The sequence below is a fragment of the Salvelinus alpinus genome, chromosome 10 (assembly GCF_045679555.1).
Source record: "Salvelinus alpinus chromosome 10, SLU_Salpinus.1, whole genome shotgun sequence".
Taxonomy (NCBI): Eukaryota; Metazoa; Chordata; class Actinopteri; order Salmoniformes; family Salmonidae; genus Salvelinus; species Salvelinus alpinus.
The window spans coordinates 52,842,970-52,864,145 of NC_092095.1; the positions used below are offsets into that span (position 1 = coordinate 52,842,970).

General features: G+C 43.7%; 1 protein-coding gene across 2 annotated transcripts in view; it reads right to left on the reverse strand.

Annotated features, from left to right (window-relative positions):
- Positions 1–2,125: 2,125 nt before the first annotated feature.
- LOC139532235 (gamma-aminobutyric acid receptor subunit gamma-3-like) overlaps positions 2,126–21,176 on the reverse strand; it is a 40,805-nt gene continuing 21,754 nt past the window's right edge. Inside the window, exons 6-9 of one of the 2 annotated variants that reach the window (XM_071329608.1) lie at positions 10,824–10,961; positions 8,435–8,587; positions 5,021–5,229; positions 2,126–3,907 (exon numbers count right to left, since the gene is read on the reverse strand). In XM_071329608.1, coding sequence (XP_071185709.1) covers positions 3,596–3,907; positions 5,021–5,229; positions 8,435–8,587; positions 10,824–10,961 — 812 coding nt within the window. In that variant the 3' untranslated portion in view covers positions 2,126–3,595. The remainder of the gene's footprint in view (positions 3,908–5,020; positions 5,230–8,434; positions 8,588–10,823; positions 10,962–21,176) is intronic. The other variant, XM_071329609.1, reaches the window with a different exon arrangement.

Here is a 21,176-nt window from a genome sequence, read left to right on the forward strand (position 1 = left end):
AATGTCTACACTGTATTTCTGATCAATTTGATGTTATTTTAATGGATTTTTTTTATTTTTTTTATTTTTTATTTTTTTTTACTTTTCTTTCAAAAACAAGGACATTTCTAAGTGACCCCAAACATTTGAATGGTAGTGTATACAGCTGTATGTCATAAAGTAGGTCAGCAGTAGCATCTGTGAGAGCCTGCTGTTCCAGGAGAATCTCCCTAAGTGGAGGAGGACGTCCCCAGTTAGTCTCCAGATCCAGCTTTAAATGTCCAACGCAGCCATTTTTATCTTAATATCAAATCGTTTCTGGGTGACAATTAAATACCTTACTGTGATTCTTCCAATTAAAATGGTCAAAAAGAAAGAAAAATAGCTTCTTATCAAAGGGAAATTTTGCTAGGACTGTCTGAGTGTGGAGGGGAAACTGAAATTAGCTGTTATTGGCAGAGAGGTTTCAAACTCTCTTTCTTATTGGTCTAATTTACCGCATAGTGATGTCACCATTGAAGGCTAAAACTCCATCCCACTAAAACAGGCTGAGATTTCAGGTCGTCTTCTCAAACAGCTTTAACACAAAAAGGGAATTCTCGTACTTTTCACAATTTCCCAGTATTATTCCAATCTCATAGCGTGGAAATGTATATAAAACATTAGAAAATCACATTTTTGACTGCACTGGACCTTTAACACCCACACAACCCCCATCATCTCATATCCCTACTCACACAAACACCCCTGGGATTTCCTGTCCAGGTGTCCTATCTCTCAGAAAATTGTATGCATGACTAAGTTAATTTGTTAAGTACTGTATGTGAGCATATTTACACCCCCCCCCCCCCTTTCAGTTGAATGGGATCTCTCTATTGTAGGCTACTATTTTGGCAAGGTTTTATTCCAGCTCTTTGATTGAGTTCTCGCTCAGCACTGCATCCACTTTTTGATAGCGTTCCACTGATTTCCTTCTCTTTGTATCATACTCAGTGTTGTCTCAATCTAGGTCAGCAAATATACAGTCAGTCTATCAGTGACGCACTTTTGCAGATCTCACCCAGGGGTATCAACATACCAGGGGTATCAATATACCAGGGGTATCAACATACCAGGGGTATCAATATACCAGGGGTATCAATATACCAGGGGTATCAACATACCAGGGGTATCAATATACCAGGGATATCAACATACCAGGGGTTTCAACATACCAGGGGTATCAATATACCAGGGGTATCAACATACCAGGGGTATCAATATACCAGGGATATCAACATACCAGGGGTATCAATATACCAGGGATATCAACATACCAGGGGTATCAATATACCAGGGGTATCAACATACCAGGGGTATCAATATACCAGGGGTATCAACATACCAGGGATATCAACATACCAGGGGTATCAACATACCAGGGGTATCAACATACCAGGGGTATCAATATACCAGGGGTATCAATATACCAGGGGTATCAACATACCAGGGGTATCAACATACCAGGGGTATCAATTACCAGGGGTATCAACATACCAGGGGTATCAATTACCAGGGGTATCAATATACCAGGGGTATCAACATACCAGGGGTATCAATTACCAGGGGTATCAACATACCAACATATCAATATTCTGTGATGAGCTCCAGGACCGCATTCAAAAAGTATCTCAGAGTAGGTGCTGATCTAGGATCAGGTGTCACTTGTTGTATATGATCTCATGTGATCTACAATGCTACTCTGAAATTTTGTGAATGCAGGCCCTGAACAATAACATTCGGTTATTTCTATATGGGGATGCTAATTGTATAATGATCTACTCTGCAATAGACATGAATCGTGTGTAGAGTTAATTTCCTTCTGTGGGAATAAAAGGGTCTGTTTTGGATTTCCTTAGCCTACTTCCTAATAAGTGTGATTATTGTGCATAATTTTGCCTCCTTACTTCGAAACAACAGGATGCAGTGTGAGGTTTGAAGTGGGCTATCAAAACCACGTCAGAGACAAAACCATTCCTACATGTTGAAATATATTTCCATCTAAATAACTCTAAAGTGTGTAAGAAAGATCACAGTTTGCTAATGATTCAAATGACCTACACACACGCACCTACACACATGCACACACACACACACACTCCAGACCTTAAGCAAAGATTGTTTTATTAATTTAAGCAATACCACAGACTGAATTCTCTAAAAAGCATAGCTGTACCTAGACAGTGGTTCTCTCAGATCTGCTGTAACAAAAGGGTGCGTTCCATCAGACATAGAAAATAGTGTTTGATTTATTGTAAATACATTATATCAAACTAAGACACTTATGAAGTGCAATATTTTGTATTGTTATACAGAGTTGAAAACCACTATTTGTTGTTGGTCTAAAGTATGATCTACATTCAACTATGAAAATAGCATGAAAACATCTCTCACATACACGTTCTCTTAAAACATAGAATACAGGATACTACCATACTTCTAAGTCAAACCACCGCAGAAACAACAGTGTCACTTACAGTACAGTAAATCAAACTATTTTAACTCCATAAACACACCTTCTACAATTATTTGTGGTGTCTGTTTTGGTGCAACAGCTACTGTATGATATAACATGAATTATACATGTTCTTGCTCAAGAAAATAGCAATAGTGTTGCTGGAGAGAAACCATACATTTTTTATTAGTACTGTACTGAATACTAGCACAATATATACAGTACTGTACTGACCCAAATGCTACCCTGGCCCTCAGCCTATGATGTATTGTCGGCCTGCTGTATGGAGATAAATGTATGTCCAGATTCTGTAAATTAATTAAACAACATCATCTATCTCCATACCAGTTTAGTTTGAAACCTCACCATACCTTGTCCTCAGACAATTCATTTAATTATCAAATAGTCTATTAATACTCTCTGGAAAACTCTATATGTTACAAAAGAAAACATTATTAGATACATTATTTTACAAAAGTAGTATTTTCATCTTTAAATTATTATGTTATGGTGTGTTGTAAGGTAAACTATGCATGTTCTTGTTGTATATCACCCTTGGTAGAAAACATCATTCACATGTTTATGATATAAATGTCTATTAATCTAAACCAAATCAATGTGATCAATGACCTAATATTTAAGACTCTGTTGATGCCTAAACTAAACCATATTGAGGTTCTATATATGTCAAATGGCTTGCAATGACTATGCAACTGACTAACTAATAGAAAGCAACAATAGAATCATTTCATAGTGCAGTCCACCCTAGCTTTTCATTGTTTTTAATGAACAGTATAACATAGGTTGAAATGACGTATGTGGGATAACCTATGTAGAAAAAACTTCAAAGCTTCTAGTCCCCTTATTGCACCTCTGTATAGGTGATGGCCCCTTCCTGAAGAAGGCACTATGGATGCTTCATTATCTCTTATCTGGCTAGCATCCTGGTGTTAGTGTCTCACAGCTGTCTATTGGCTGGCTACACTAACCCACCAACCAATCAAGTGTCAACGTGCACAAAGCTGCCACTGAGTGACATCTTATGTCTTGTGACATCTCCTCTCCCCATTTGAGTCTTTCCATATTTGTCCAAACGAATTCTATCAAATCCAACTGAAACTGCTAAAGGTAGAGATAAGAGACCCAGTAGACGATGTTGAACAGGAGGAACGACGTAGGGAAGAAGACTCTCGAGTAAGCGTCCAGCTCCTTAATGTCGACATGGATGCGTCCTTTCCTCCACCCTCCCCCTTTGCACTCCTCGTAACAGCAGAAGAAGCTCTGGCAGTCCTTCCCATCCAGACACTCGTACACGTCCTCATAGTCCTGCCAGTATGAGTAGTTGTTGTTCAATGGAACCACAGTCGTGGGGGACCTGGGCCCCATGTCTAGCATCGAGTAGGTCTGTGGGAGGGGACAGAGGAAGGCCATCTCCTTAGATGGGTAAGCGATAAAGGGAGAGAAAGAGAGGGAGTGTGAGAGAGGGTGAGAGAGTGAGGGTGGGAGGGGGGGCAAGAAATGTGATGAGGGGACAGAGGAAGGAAGGCCTCATAATTAGATACTGAGAGGGAGAGAGTGAGTCAGCAGGGAGGGGGCGGGGGGGACAACAAAAGCCAGACAGAAGACAAGAAATACATGTGGGCAAACAAGGGAGAAAGACAGATGGAAAGATGAAAAGAGACAGAGAGAAAGAGATGAAGAGAGAAAGAGATCTGATACGTTGTGAGTGGAGCTGTGCTGTCATGCATTAAAGCTCCGCAGCGGGCCGTGTCCTCCCACACCCAGCAGGACACTGTCATAGCCCAGGCAGGCAAAGAGGTAGAACCCCTCGGCTTAGTGCTCTACCGAAGCTAGGACTCACTCACTGGCTCGACAGCATTACACGACATGACATGATGACATGACACGCTATGACACGCCATTTACCAAGTACACTGTGTGACCGGTCGGCAGTGCAAGTGAATGGGTATATGGAGGATGGTGGATGGACCAGACCTCAACCCTCACCGGGTGGCAACCTCCCAATTTGCTACCATGCAGGTCAGAGCCACTGACTGTAATACTATCACAGCCCATGCACAGTGTGACTGATGCAAGAGGATGGAGATATGAAGGATGGACTAGACCTCCACCCACTGAGACCATAATCGCTACCATGGCTAGAACTATTGACTGTGACAACACAAACAACCTCGGTCCATGTCAATAACATCATTACACTGCATTGAGAAAAGTTACACCATTTCGTCATACGGAGGAAAGGTACACCATTACATCGTACGGAGGAAAGGTACACCATTACATCGTACGGAGGAAAGGTACACCATTACATCGTACGGAGGAAAGGTACACCATTACATCGTACGGAGGAAAGGTACACCATTACATCGTACGGAGGAAAGGTACACCATTACATCGTACGGAGGAAAGGTACACCATTACATCGTACGGAGGAAAGGTACACCATTACATCGTACGGAGGAAAGGTACACCATTACATCGTACGGAGGAAAGGTACACCATTACATCGTACGGAGGAAAGCTCACCAGTCTCTGCGTCTTGTTTGTCTTTTTGTAGCGGGGCTTCTGTGCCCTGTAGGCGTAGTAGTTTTGGATGGCGTACTCCATCATGGCCGCAAAGACGAACAAGAAGCACACAGTGACGAAGAGATCCATGGCCGTCACATAGGAGACCCTGGGTAGGGACGTCCTGGCCACTGTACTAAGGGTGGTCATTGTCAACACAGTGGTGATACCTGAAAGGACAAAGTCAGCATCATTACACAGATTTTTCACCTAGTCAGCTCAGGGAATCGAACCAGCAATCTTTCGGTTACTGGCCCAACACTCTTAACCTCCAGGCTACCTGCCACCCGGTACTAACTGTTTGATATCTGTCTTGGCAAAACGACGGCAATAGTTTTCTCTGGCAATAGTCTGAATATATTTAGCAAGTATGTTTTTAAGATATTTGATCAATTAACGAGGGTAGTTTGTGTCTCTAAGTAGTTTAACTTTAGAAATAAATGGACGTTTACATTAATACATTGTCAGCGCTTAAATATACTGAACAAAAATATGAACGCAACATGCAACAATTTCAAAGATTTTACTGAGTTACAGTTCATATAAGGAAATCAGTCAATTTAAATAAATTCATTAGGCCCTAATTTATGGATTTCACATGACTCAGCAGGGGTGCAGCCATAGGTGGGAGAGCATAGGCCCACACACTTGGCAGCCAGGCCCACCCACTGGGGAGCCAGGCACAGCCAATCAGAATGAGTTTTTCCCCACAGAAGGGTTTTATTACAGACAGAAATACTCCTCAGCACCACCCCTCAGAGGATCCCGTAAGTGAAGAAGTCGGATGTGGAGGTTCTAGACTGGCGTGGTTACACATGGTCTGCGGTTGTGAGGCCGGTTGGATGTACTGCCAAATTCTCGAAAACAACGTTTGAGGCAGATTATGGTAGAGCAATTAACATTAAATTATCTGGCAACAGCTCTGGTAGACATGCCTGCAGTCAGCATGCTAATTGCACTCTCCCTCAAAACTTGAGACATAAGTACACATTTAAAAGTGGCTTTTTGTTCTCCCCAGCACAAGGTGCACCTGTGTAATGATCATGCTGTTTAATCAGCTTCTTGATATGCCACACCTGTCAGGTGGATGGATTATCTTGGTAAAGGAGAAATGCTAACTAACAGGGATGTAAACCCATTTGTGCACCACATTTGAGAGAAATAAGCTTTTTGTGCCTATGGAACATTTCTGGGATCTTTTATTTCAGCTCATGAAACATGGGACCAACACTTTACATTTTGCATTTGTATTTTTTCTCAGTGTGGATATTGAAAAGTGAGCTGAATGTACCAGCTGAGATTTAGCATGTATAGAGCCTTTGATATAAAATGCTGGGTGTGACCCGCACACACACACACACACACACACACACACACACACACACACACACACACACACACACACACACACACACACACACACACACACACACACACACACACACACACACACACACACACACACACACACACACACTATATACAGTACACACACGCACGCACACACACACACACACACACACACACACACACTATATACAGTACACACACGCACGCACACACACACACACACACACATTCTCTCTCTCGCTCTTTTATGCACATCACCAGGAACCTCTCATTTGATGACTGAATGTTGTGCTGTTTTCAAGCAGTTACCATGGAGACAAGAAGGCCCATCTATTTTGAGCTGATATTTCATACTCAATCCCCCCCTTCCTTCCTTCCTTCAGACTCTACTGGCCACGGTGATTACCTTCACCTATTTCCCTTACCTTCTATACATACTTTGGCACTTAGTCAGCAGAGGTCCTTCATAACTTTCAAACAGGCAAGGTGTAAGAGCACCTTTAATTGGTTCCTCCAAATAAAATGGCAAAAAATGTAATGAATGAGAAAAAGGTATCGTTGTAAAAACACAAAATAGAACAGAAAATAAAATAGATACAAATAATGCATGTAGAAAGATGTCAGATGTCACTACATTAGGGACACAAAGACCCATAGATGTCATATGAACAGATACAACACATAGAAAATAATACAAATACAAAGAACATTGTACAAAGATATCAGTCTACAGTGCTGTTGTGACTCAGAGAGAGAAAGAAAGAAAGAGAGAAAGAGAGAAAAGAAAGTGACAAAAGAAGTGGGAGGGGTCACACTATATGAGTCACTGAACTGAGCATCCCTGTCAGGTATAGCCTGATAGTCATTACCATCTGTGGTGGCCCTTGTGAACCTGACTCTTTGGGAATGTCACCCACTACACCCCGTCACTGCCAAACACACTACACTCCCAGGGGGCACCTGCATGTCAGCACCTGCCTCCTCCTTAGCCCCCTACCACCACCACCAGCCACTCTGACATATCTCCTGCTCTTTGCAGTCAAACGCCCATTTTCCTTATCACTCCTCTTTCTTTTCAACCCGCTATCGATCAGCGGGAAGGCCCGGAAAAATCAACGCTGCGCTTTCATGCCCCAGAATAGATACTAAATAATTGATTTTATCAACGAGAATGGGATATTTCTCTTTACTCCTACAGTCAGCATCCTTGCCTGTTAGCTAGGGGAAAGACAAACATGTTTCCGGGCTTATCTTTGTACCGTGCCGTAACAGGTGTCAAGACAGTCGAGCGAGACTATTCGATGTGATTGGAGTGGATGGTTTGGTGATGAAACGGACTCGTTAATACACGTTCAGCTTTGACTTGTTTAACCACCATTGCAAATGTGCTTGTGTTGTCACTTAGTTAAAGGCCAGGTATAATGCTAATACTGTAATTTGGACTAAATGTGATATATTTGATCTTGAAGACAAAAAATGACCTGATCAAGGTCCGCTACAAGAGCTGCCTGGAGGAATTGAATCGTACTTACCGCAAAGTTCAACTCAAACTCCCAATCACCTTCAACAACATAATCCAGACGAATGTACATGCACTAATGGAAAGCATGCATCGGGGAAAAATCATGAATGAATTACAAACGTAAACAAAAAGGTAATTGTTAAGCCTTGATAAATTACAAGCACATCGCATAAACAAAATAAGACGGTTCAAGAATCTTGAAAGCAGAACATAACATTGCATAAACACATGCAGATTGTTCTCTAGTCTAAACAATAAAATATAGATTTTTCATGCAATCTTCCATTGTGGTACCAAGAGTTGGTAACCACCTTTTCAACAAACCAGCTTGAGATGTTTTTTCCTTTCAGAATAACACATGCAGTGGTAGTCATTGCTGAACACATACAGTACACTACATGAACACTGGTGGAACAGGTTTGATTGAACCCTTGGGTTTTCATCATCTACTTATTATAATATCAGTGTGTATCCTGCCAAATGGTATTCTTCAGATCAGGTACCTAGCGCTGTTCTGGCAGGGGCGGCATCGCTATTGATCCAGAAGGAGACCCAGGATAGCACCACGGTGAGGATACAGGGGATGTAGGTCTGGATGGTGAAATAACCCATTCTCCTGCTCAGGTCAAAGTACACTGTCATGACCACATAATCACCTGGGAGAGAGGGGGGGGGGGGGGGCGAGAGGGAGAGGGATAAAGAGGGGGGATGTATATGGAGTGAGGGTCGAGGAGGGGGAGGGAGCGAGGTAAGGAGGAAGAGAGGGAGGGAGGGGGAGAGTAGGGGGGGGGGGAGAAAGAGAAGAGATTGAGGGACAATCAGAGCGTCAGGTGGAACAAGAACAAGCCAGCATGGGGAGGGAGATGGGGGGGGGGGAGAAAGACAGAGAGAGATTGACGGAGAATCAGAGCGTCAGGTGGAACAAGAACAAGACAGCATGGGGAGAGAGGGATGGAGGGAGGGAAAGTAAGAGAGAGAGAGATAATCATGAGAGCTAGCATCAGGGGGAACCACAGAACAAGGCACCATACACAATGCTTCAGGGAGTCTACTTTGGTGGGTTTGGAAGAGGGATGCTGTAACAATAGAAAAAAAGGAGGCAGATATAACAGCGGTAGAACCAGAAGTCCCCGATGGCACGGTGGCATGGGAACTGTCCACTCGCCACTGTCCTCATTACCACGCTACAGCACAATACCTATTCATTTCATGCTGGATGAAAAACAAGAAGAAGAAATTTAACGCTTTGTTTTCAGAGTTTGTTGAGATGTAAATTAATGACATGCTATTTTTAGCTGCAGGAGCAAGCTAGCTAATCATCATGCAGCATGATGCAAGCTGGGAGTCAAGAAAAAGTGAAAACAAGATGAGAAACGTCTAATTTCCTTGAACAGAACTGAAGGAAGATCTGTGGAAGAACTCTAGCTTTCATGAGTTCTCCACTCAGAACTTGGTCTTGTATCACAGTGCACCATACGTAGAACACATCATTTATTGGATCACCTGAGTTTTCAAGACTTTATTTTCAATATGGAGATGAAATCATCGTTCTCCAAAACGAATAAAGTACAGCATGAACAATGTCACCTATGAAATTTGAGAATAGGGTCAATATGGGTTAATTACAGCTTGAGGATTCATACATGAGATCAATTTATCAGCCCCTTGAAACGCTGCTACATTAATCGTCAATGCTGTCATGAATGCATTACAAATGTATTACAAAGTAATTCCAGCAAGCACCACTCATGAGTATAATTAGATACCTGTTTGTAAAACACAACCTTAGTCGCAAGGAATGATTGTTGTAAATAAATAGATGTAGGATTCAGTATTAAAACCAAACTACATCATAGGCCTTTGAAAATAATTTAAGTGAATAATTAAATATTTTGAATCTTTAATCCAGATGGTTTGTGTAAAAATATGTTTGCCTTTATACCGGAGGGGACCTTCTGATGAGCTTCAAGCAATCTACAGAGAAACAATATGTTTAATGTCACAATGAATTATGAAGACAGGTAAATGCACTTTCATTGTGCCCTTTTTTATTACACAGTGAATGATAAAGACAACGTCTACTCCCTGAGCACTACTCTTAAGTCTACTACCAAAGTACTGCTCCTAAGTCTACTACCACAGTACTACTCCCAAGTCTACTGCCACAGTACTACTCCCAAGTCTACTACCACAGTACTACTCCCAAGTCTACTACCACAGTACTACTCTTAAGTCTACTACCAAAGTACTGCTCCTAAGTCTACTACCACAGTACTACTCCTAAGTCTACTACCACAGTACTACTCTTACGTCTACTACTAAAGTACTACTCCTAGATCCACTACCAAATTACTACTTCTAAGTCTACTACCAGAGTACTACTCCTAAGTGCAATTTCAACCTGTTTTCTGCCCTGCCAAATGCTGTCTTTGTCATTTCCAAGGTACAATAATACTACATATCTTGACTATCTTCCAAGAGAAGGCATTGTCTCTGCTCTCTGGCAATATCTTGCAAAACTGGCAAAGCAATTGTCTTTGCAATGCAATAGCTTACAAAGACTGGAAAATCAATTGACTTAAGCCAGAGTGGTGGCACCAGACCTCAAGACACCAGCTGGTAATGCCTGCTGTCTCCCCCTGCTAATAGACAGGAGAATATTACAGATAATTTACAGTAAATGCAGACCATTTGATTAAAAAACAGCTATAAATAACACTTTCTCCTTTTCCCTGGAATTTTTACGAGTCAGTATCTAATAATTCAGTGAGAAATTCGGATGGAGAACACAGGAGCCAACGAAGGGCTGTGATGAGGATTGATTTGATTGATTGTGAAAAACAGAAGGTCAGCTGTTTGGGTATTAAATGTACGATTACTCATTTACTGTACCTGCTGTCGTTTTTAGGACGTCAGTGGTATTCCGCAGGCCCATGAAGTCAAACTGGTAGAGGCGCCAGTACTTCTGGTCTGAGGTTTCGATGGAGTTCCTTTTCCATCTGTAAATCATTTCATCCTTGGGGTAACCATCTGTAAGTCAAGTAAATACACAGTGACCCTGTGACCCTATGGTAGCATTTCATTCTAATAAAATAAGATTTATGCTTCAATCTGACCAATACATGTTTTATTGTTTGATGGGTCTTACTGGACACATTCCTATGTATGTATTATAAAACCTACTAATTGCATACTGTTAAATATACCTAAATACGGGAACAGCACACGGACACGCACACACAGTATAGAGTAGATCACCACTAAAACATGGCCATAGTAAAGTGCTGTAAGAGCAGATGAAAAGGGGCACAACAGAGTGTAATAGGATACTTTGAGTTACTGTGAGAGAGCATTGTGTTGATGCCAGAGTTGACCTTCGCTTTTCACAGAGGTGCGTGTGTGCCTGTGAAATCTCATTTGAAAGCCATGCAATGGAAATGAATCACTTCATTGTGCTCTGATGATTTCAAGCAGGTGAACTGTATCCCATTAACATGTTATTATGAGGTGTGTCTCTCTCACACACACACACACACAAAGCGACAATGTTATTCACACTAGCAAAAGCTACAACAAAGGAACGCTGGTGAGATGATGTGGAGTGTGCTGAGTGCATGTCAATATCTTAGAAACTATTATGCCGTGAAAGTACAATACAATAACGAGGAGGCAGAAAGGTAAGTTTAGGCTAGGGCTCAGCTGCAAGTTGGGTATCAGGGTTTGGCTCTGGAGTTGGCACTTCCTCCTAAAGGCGTGGTGTCCAGGGCATCCAGGCCAATGAGAGAGGGTGCAGCAAAGGGGGCTGCAGCTTAGTGGCCCTGCAGCTGATCCACATGGCGGTGGTACACTTGACCATCAGGCGTCCGAGTCCTGTAAGAGACAGGTCCAGTGGCTTCTTCCACAACATAGGGCCTCCAGAGTAGTTCCTCATGTACACAGACTCGTCAGGTAGAAAATGCCTTAAATGATCACGTCCCCTGTCTGCATCACCCTCCTGCCTTAGACGCATGTCACTTGCCATGTCCGGGTGCAGCCGATCTAAAGCAGTTGTCAATCGCTTGTTCATTAACAGCTAGGCTGGACTCTTCCCAGTAGAGGCCGTCATAACATGTTGAGACAGCAGGAACCTTGACAGTCAGGTCTGCCAGTCACCCACCGAGATCATAGACAGAGCCTCCCTGGTTGTCTGATCCATGTGTTCAGCTTGGCCATTGGAGAACGGATGTTATGGGGCTGTGGTGACATGTCTGATTCAGTTCCGCCCAGCGAACTCCTTAAACTCCGCAGAAGTGAAGGCAGCTCCATTATCTGACACCAGGACGTCACACAACCCATGAATGGCAAACAGCAAATGGAGGGTGCCTATTACAGCACCAGAGGGCATCAAGATGACCATGGCTACTTCCATGCACTTTGAATGGGAATCTACCATAATGAGAAAAGTATTTCCTTTGAATAGCCCAGAAAAGTCTATATGAAGACAACAATTTCTTTGTTGTCCACTCCCATGGGTGCAAGGCAGCCTTGGGTGAGCCTGATGTGACTCCTGACAGGTGACACAGCTGCGCACCACAGCCTAAATTTCCATGTCCATCCCAGGCCACCACACATAGCTCTGTGCCAGTGCCTTCATCCTCACTATTCCAGGATGCATATCATGCAGCATGGAAAGGATCCCCTCCCTCGCCAGGCCAGGTACCACAACCCGACTGCCCCACAGCACACAATTCTTGTGAACCGACAGCTCGTTCCGACGATACCATTAAAGCCCAAACTCTCTGCCAGGAACTTCAGAGGCCCATCCATGCAGCACCCAGCGAAGCACTCGGGACAGGACAGGATCCTTGAAGGTCAGTGCGGCTATCCTAGAAGCATAGAGAAGGGCATCAGGCACCATCTCCAACGTCATCACTTCCCAGTGAGGTGGTGCCTCGACAAAGGGGTAGTGAGTGGCAGGCAACTCAGGGAATCTGCATTAGCCAACTGCTTCCCTGGATAATAGCTGAGCTCATAACTATGGGGTCCCAGTATCAGGCTCCATCTGACCATGCAAGTGAAAATATTTTTGGGGCATGGGCTTCATATGATGAAGCACGCCCAGCAAGGGCTTGTGGTTGGTGTAGACCACAAAATGGCGACCTCACAAATACTGATGGAACTTCTTGACAGCAAAAATGTTCGCCAGGGCCTATTTATCCGGCTGTGCAGAGTACTGTTCAGTGACAGTTAGGGTCCTAGATGCGTAGCACACAGGTGCCTCCCGACCATCAGATTCCACATGACTAAACAAGGCACCGAGCCCATATGGAGACGCATCACAGACCAGTAACAGGGGTTTTCTATCATCATAGTGGGCTAGCAGCCCATCTGCTTGCAGCAGCTGCTTTGCCTCTTTATAGACTTCTTCATGAGTGTCGTTCCCACTCCAGGGAGAGGCCGGGTCCAGTAGGCGATGCCAGGGCTGTAGCTTTATCAAGCAGGGGGAAAAAGTTGAGAAGCCTCAGAAACGACTGGAGCTCAGACTTGTTCTGGGAAGAAGGCCTTTATGGCCTTTACCATATCCTGGGTTGGTCGCACGCCATCCTTGTCAATGTGGAACCTCTGGAACTCAACACTGGGTGCAGCAAAAATTGACTTCTCCCTCTCAGGCTGTGGCCTCCCATGGATACTATAGACAACATACTTCTCAAAGTCTGGGTGACAGTTTACCAAGTGTGTCTGTTGTGTGGTCCTAGTGGGCATGACTGAGCTGCCTGAGGCCTGGGACTGGGACCTTTGTCAAACAAAGTCGAGCTATATGTCCTCTCCATTTACAGTAGTGACGGGTTGCAACACTAAACCTACAGCTGTTGGAATGATGGGCACCTCCACATCTGAAACAGGCTCTGAAGTCCTCTCTGGACTCTAGACTCTGACTGCCCCCCCCTCCGTGAGCACCGGCCTACTACGTTCAGCGAGACGAATGTCAGGCACAGTTGGAGGACCAGGGGCCTCATTTATAAAACTGTGCGGAGGATTCACGTCAAAAGGTGGCGTACGGACGAAACACAGAAAGTGCTTACGCACAAAAATATTCTGATTTATAACACAGTGTGCACGCACTTCCCACGCCAGTTTCCCTTTATAAATCACAATCAACTCAAAATTTGGTCTTGTCCTACCCTTTTACCGCTCATAGTTGCCTATAGATAGTCAGTGAAACGCCCCTAATTAATATTCAACGGAAGTTCTTGTAGGGGAGGTTGAAGCAAGAAAAAATATATTGTTTGGTGGACACAGTGTGAGCATTACAAATACCAAACAGGCGTCAGAGTGTCAGCATGTGGCGGACGCTGTGAATCCCGCTGGCTCAGAAGTTCAGACTCTCTCAGAAATAAGACGTTATCCAACATTAAAGTGGAGGCCAACAGGCGCATAGCCTTACACAGACAAAGTGTTTGTGCCACCGGAGCTCAAGCCACTTGATGAGCGATTGCCAGTATTATAGGGGAATCCCTCCAGAGTGGAGTAGTGACGGAGGTGGACACGGACATGCAAGACGCACCGGATGATCCAGGTATGTAATTAGTATTACCTCGTTTGAAAAGTGTAAACCAAACAGATTCAAGTTGTGTTTAAACATTTATTTACAAACAATTGACATCTATTTTCAGTCGCTGCGTGTTCCTGCGGGGTCGGTGGTGCTGCAGCTGAGCACGAGCTGAGTGCTCCCACCCCCGGCGTCTCCACCGCACCTCGTGCGTCACAACCCTCCAGCGGCCGTGTCCTCACAGATGCAGTCCTGCAAACGCAAAGAGACACCATCGACACTATTAACGAGGTTGCCAAGGAGTTGAAGTGGGACAGGCACGGCTTGGTTTCTGCGGGTGCTTCTCTGTAATGCTGGGCCCACTACAGCACAGAGATCCAAGAGAACAGCTCTTGGCAATCGGAACCGGCTCATAAGCCACTCATCATCATTGGCCAGTAAATCTCGCTGGTCTCTGAAAATTCGCTCTCTCCGAATTCTTCCATTCGCCAAATCTTCCAACAGTGCCAAAGCAGCCATTGTGCGTAACTACGCATTGTAATTACATGCCTTTTTATACCCACCCATTTGATTGTCAAAGATACCCAATTGCATAAAACCTTCAGGTGTGGTAATTACCCTGACAATGACTGGGCCAAAATCACATTGACAGTTCTGCGCAACGAACATGTGATAACAATATATGAAACTGTGCACTCGTATCTGCCTGATAAAGGCATCGGAAACGGCATCAGTTTAAACTGTTCACCTTATTATTTATGAAAATAAATTTCACAACATGCAAATATTGTTTAATAATTACAGATCCAATTAAATATGATTCCCGATTAAACTGTACAACATATTTCAGGGGTTCTTTTGCAAAAACAGATATCTCCGTTTGTATTTATTATCCTAAATCATGTTTTTTGTGTGGTTTTTTTGTGTGCACTCCAGGGAACACTTCATATATAATACATGAGATGTAATATTTCGATTTATTTTACACAATGGCATCAATTTCAAAGCATTTCTCGAGTTTCATCCATGTGCGTACGTATGGGTCAAAGTGTCTGTGGAGGACCGCACATTCTCCCGTCAAGTTTGTTTTTTATAAATCCCAAAGTTTGCTTAGAAAGTGGCGTACACCTTTTGTGCCTACGCAACGTTTATAAACGTTTATAAATGAGGCCCCTGGTCTTTCAGGGTGAAGCAGGCAGGCATTATTTGCAGCAGTCTCAGCTGCCAAGGCTTTTACCTCAGCCACTAAATATCAGATTGGGCTCAGCCAATAGACTCATCTAACAATTCTGTCAAGCAGCATCGGCTCCAGCTGATCTCCAAAATTATGGTGCACCGAAAACCTGCGCAGACCAGCAACGAAACTGGAGATATTCTGATTTGCATTTTGTTTACTATTATGAAAATAAACGGATCTGGGCTGAAAGGTCGCTTCAAACATGCCACTATGTGATCATAACTATTGCATTGGGCAGGGCTGGAGCGAGTAGAGAACCTAATGTACACTAAACAAAAATATAAACGGAACATGCAACAATTTCAAAGATTTTACTGAGTTACAGTTCATATAAGGAAATTTGTCAACTGGAATAAATTCATTAGGCCCTAATATATGGATTTCACATGACTGGGAATACAGATACAGATACCTTAAAAAAAAGATAAGGGCGTGGGTCAGAAAACAGTCAGTATCTGGTGTGACTACCACTTGCCTCATGCAGCGCAACACATCGCCTTCGCATAGAGCTGATCAGGCTGTTGATTGTGGCCTGTGGAATGGTGTCCCACACCTCTTCAACGGCTGTGCGAAGGTGCTGGATATTGGCAGGAACTGGAACACGCTGTCGTACAGTTCAATCCAGAGCATCCCAAACATGCTCAATGAGTGAAATGTCTGGAGAGTATGCAGGCCATGGAAAAACTGGGACATTTTCAGCTTCCAGGAATTGTGTACATATCATTGCAACATGGGGCCGTGCATCTTCATGCTGAAACATGAGGTGATGGCGGCGGATGAATGGCACGGCAATGGGACTCAGGATCTCTTCACAGTACCTCTGTGCATTCGAATTGCCATCGATAAAATGCAATTCAGTTTGTTGTCCGTAGCTTATGCCTTCCCATACTATAACCGCACTGCCATCATGGGGCACTCTGTTCACAACGTTGACATGAGCAAACTGCTCGCTCACACGACAACGTGGTTACACGTGGTCTGCGGTTGTGAGGCCGGTTGGACGTACTGCCAAAACGACGTTGGACGTGGCTTATGGTAGAGAAATTAACGTTACATTCTCTGGCAACAGCTCTGGTGGACATTCCTGCAGTCAGCATGCCAATTGCACACTCCCTCAAAACGTGAGACATCTGTGGCATTGGGTTGTGTGACAAAACTGCACATTTTAGAGTGGCCTTTTATTGTCTCCGGTACAAGGTGCACCTTTGTAATAATGATGTTTAATCAGATTCTTGATATGCCACACCTGTCAGGTGGATGGATTAGCTTGGCAAAGGGGAAATGCTTACTAACAAGGATATAACGAAATGTGTGAACATTTGTTTGGGAGAAATGAGCTGTTTGTGCATATGGAACATTTCTGAGATCTTTTATTTCAGCTCATGAAACATGAAACCAATGCTGAGTTTATACAGTACATGACCAAAAGTATGTGGACACCTGCTCGTCAAACCTCTCATTCCAAAATCATGGGCATTAATATGGAGTTGGTTCCCCCTTTGCTGCTATAACAGCCTCCACTCTTCTGGAAAGGCTTTCCACTAGATGTTGGAACATTGCTGCGAGGAATTGCTTCAATTCAGCCACAAGAGCATTAGTGAGGTCAAACACTGATGTTGGGCGATTAGGCCTGGATCGCAGTCGGCGTTCGAATTCGTCCCAAAGGTGTTTGATGGGGTTGAGGTCAGGGCTCTGTGCAGGCCAGTCAAGTTCTTCCACAATGATTTCGACAAACCCTTTCTGTATGGACCTCACTTTGTGCACGGGGGCATTGCCATGCTGAAACAGGAAAGGGCCTTCCCCAAACTGTTCTCTTGGCATCTACCAAACCCAGATTCATCTTTCGGAATGCCAGATGGTGAAGCATGATTAATCACTCCAGAGTCCAATGGCGGCGAGCTTTACACCACTCCAGCCAACACATGGCATTGTGCATGTTGATCTTGGGCTTGTGTGCAGCTGCTCGGACATGGAAACCCATTTCATGAAGCCCCTGACAAACAGTTCTGGTGCTGAGGTTGCTTCCAGAGGCAGTTTGGAACTTAGTAGTGTGTTGCAACCGAAGATTTTTATACACTACGCGCTTCAGCACTCGCCGGTCCCGTTCTGTGAGCTTGTGTGGCCTACTCTTTTGCGACTGAGCCATTGTTGATCCTAGACTATTCCACTTCACAATAACAGCTCTTACAGTTGACCGGGGCAGCTCTAGTAGGGCTTGTTGGAAAGGTGGCATCCTATGACATTGCCATGTTGAAAGTCACTGAGCTCTTCAGTACGGGCCATTCTACTGCCAGTGTTTGTCTATGGAGATTGCATGGCTGTGTGCTCGATTTTATACACCTGTCAGCAACGGGTGTGGCTCAAATATATACTTTTGTATATATGATGCATTTTTGTTCAGTGTAGAATAAGTCACCGCTCCGCACACACAGAGCAGCACAGTGCAATTATTTTAGTCATTTTCAATGTCATTAGCAACAACAAAAACATTCCAGCCTTTCAACATACTCCTCCCAAGAGCTATGCTTTTCATCAGCAAACTCCTTAATCTTCCCATAAAAAGCCATGATCACGTCAGAAAAGGAAAATCCACTTTTATTTATCCTTTATTCAGCTAGGCAAGTCAGTTAAAAAAAAAATCTTATTTACAATGACGGCCTACCCCGGCCAAACTCTAACCTGGACGACGCTGGGCCAATTGTGCACCCCCCTATGAGACTACCAATCACGGCCGGTTGTGATACAGCCTGGAATCAAACCAGAGTCTGTAGTGACGCCTCTAGCACTGACATGCAGTGCCTTAGACCGCTGCGCCACTCGGGAGCCCATTTTATGTTTACTCACGAATCCTCTTCAAACATTCTAGTTCGGAAAGGCAAGTTTAGGCTATTTACTCCATGGTGCAGGCAATAAACATGAGCGCCATGTTGGCAGGTGACTGAACTTTTACACCTCTGGGGCGGGCACGCTATATATGGGAGCGTCTAGGCGCACTCCTTAATGTGCCCACAACAACTATACCCAATACACAACTGAAACCACATACTCTCCCATCTCCATTAAGATGATAGGAGTACAGTCAGTGCACTGTAGGATTGACTCTTCACTGGTAAATGTCAGTTATTGACATATCCTACTCTGTACTGTAGGTTACATAGAAACGCGCCATGGTAGACAGCCCAGCCAAACTCCTCTCTCCTCCTCTGCACAGATAATAGCTTGGGTCAAAGCAAAGAGAATGTAAAAGGGCCAGATGTCTATGAATCCTTGTATAGCAGCCTATATCCACTGTGCTCTAGGTTTGGTCGTATAGAAACACTTCAATGGACAGAAATGACTCATCTCTTATCTGTAATTCTCTTTTTCTCGTTAGATTGAGGCACGATGCGCTTCCTCCCAAATGACAAAATGACATTGGTTTCCTTACCCTGTAAGCAGTATATGGACAAGGTATGATATCAATCCATGCTTTGGTTTAGTTTCCCTGGCACAGTTTCCAAATGCTAACGTTTTAGCATTTGTGGCACAAATCCCTTTCAAGTCATGGGACCGATATTAGCATTTTTCACGACTCATGTTCAAATCATCTATAAGTGACTTTGTTGAGCTTCACAATACATTTAAGATACTTTGGGATGATTTGGACGATGTACAAAAATGTGTAAAATCGGTCCCGTGACTTGAATGGGATTTGTGTCACAAATGCTAAAACATGAACATTTGGAAACAGTGCCAGGAAAGGTCAACCAAAGCATGGATTGCTGTCATTTCTAGGCTGCTTACAGGGTAAGGAAGCAAATATCTAATTTCATAACTATCCGTTTAAAGATCTGAAAGGTGAGAAAGTCCACATTGATTAACTAATAAAAGGTGCAGTGAAATCAGTGGAGGCCACTGAGGGGAGGACTGCTCATAATAATGGCTGGAACAGCATGAATGTAATGGCATCAAATACATAGAAACCATGTGTTTTGATACCATTCCACTTATTCCACTCCAGCCATTACCACGAGCCTGTCCTCCCCAATTAAGATGCCACCAAACTCCTGTGAGTGAAATGTGTTGTTTTACAGGGTCAGCCATAGCAGTATAGTGCCCTTAGAACAAATTATGTGCTTTGCTCAAGGACGCATCGGCAGATCGTTCACTTTGTCGGCTCGGGTATTCAAACCAGCAACTTTCGATTGCTGGCACAACATTCTAACCGCTAGGCTACCTGCAGCCATTATCGCCATGGGAACACAGCACGCCACATGTCCAATGTTCTTTTCCCTGGGGTAAGTGAAAATATCAAACAGCGAGGATGTGTCTGTTGGCTCTGTCAAGCCAGTGGGTGGGTGGTGTGGAGGACTGGATTGAGTTTTCCCGTTTTCCTTAAGTTAACTCTTCAGACCCCCTGTTTCCAGGACAGAGATTAAGCCTATTCTCTATTGAGCATGCTTTTTAAACCAGGACTACGCTCAATCTGTGTCTGGGCAATCAGACCAAGATGTTTACTTCCAACAACAACAAAAACAGTCAAACCATAATAATATGATAGGACTATTTTCTGAAGGTGACATTTGAGGAGGACTTACTGTATGGATGTACATAGAGTACATAGGCTGTGGATGGAGAAGCAATGGTGTTGCATTGGAAGGGTGGGGAAATGGAGGGGGCATACGTACACGGGGGGGCGGGTGATTTATTGTAGACTGAATAGAAGTAAGATCAAGGTCTTTATCTGGGAAACAGCTGGAAATCCATTAGCTCCAGCGTGCATGGCCTTCACATCCTGTTCCCACCAATCCTTAATAAGGGTAGAAATTCAGTGTTCTACTTCACTTAACAATCATGCTCTATGTTCACTTGCCATTCTGCCTGTACTGAATTTTGTCCCATTTTATTGCAGGTGATGTGCTGTTGTTGTGTTGTTAATGGACTGCCCAGAAAGCCTGGTTTTCAATATGGCTTTAACGAACGGTATAGAGGTACAGAGTAGCTTTGCACCAAGCTTTCACATTGGTGACTCACGCATTCTCATGAAAAGCTGCAGACAATCCTTCTCTTTCAGGCTACACACCTATATACCTTTCAGTGAATCTGCCCAACAAGCCTCCTACTCAAAACAGTTCCATGTGCATCGACCTCATACTGTGACAGAATACACACGGTATCGTTTGGATCTAGTGCAATGGACCTGTAGTGACCAACGGCGTTCATTGCAGGTACCTCCATCGTTTATATAAAAGTGAGTTGTAAGACTACAGTACGTGGGGGAGAAGGAAATGCCTGTGATATTATGGTCTGGCTTTTGGTGTCTATTGTGTAGCATACTGTGATTGTCTTGTGCATATATAAGACGTTGATTGTTGTGTATATATTAGGAGTATGTGAGACAAGGGAGATATACCTGTCCAGAGATGTTAAGTAGGAAATGGAACTGTACTAATTTATGAAACAACAATTTTGTCTGTCATTGTTCGTTGCCGCGACCATT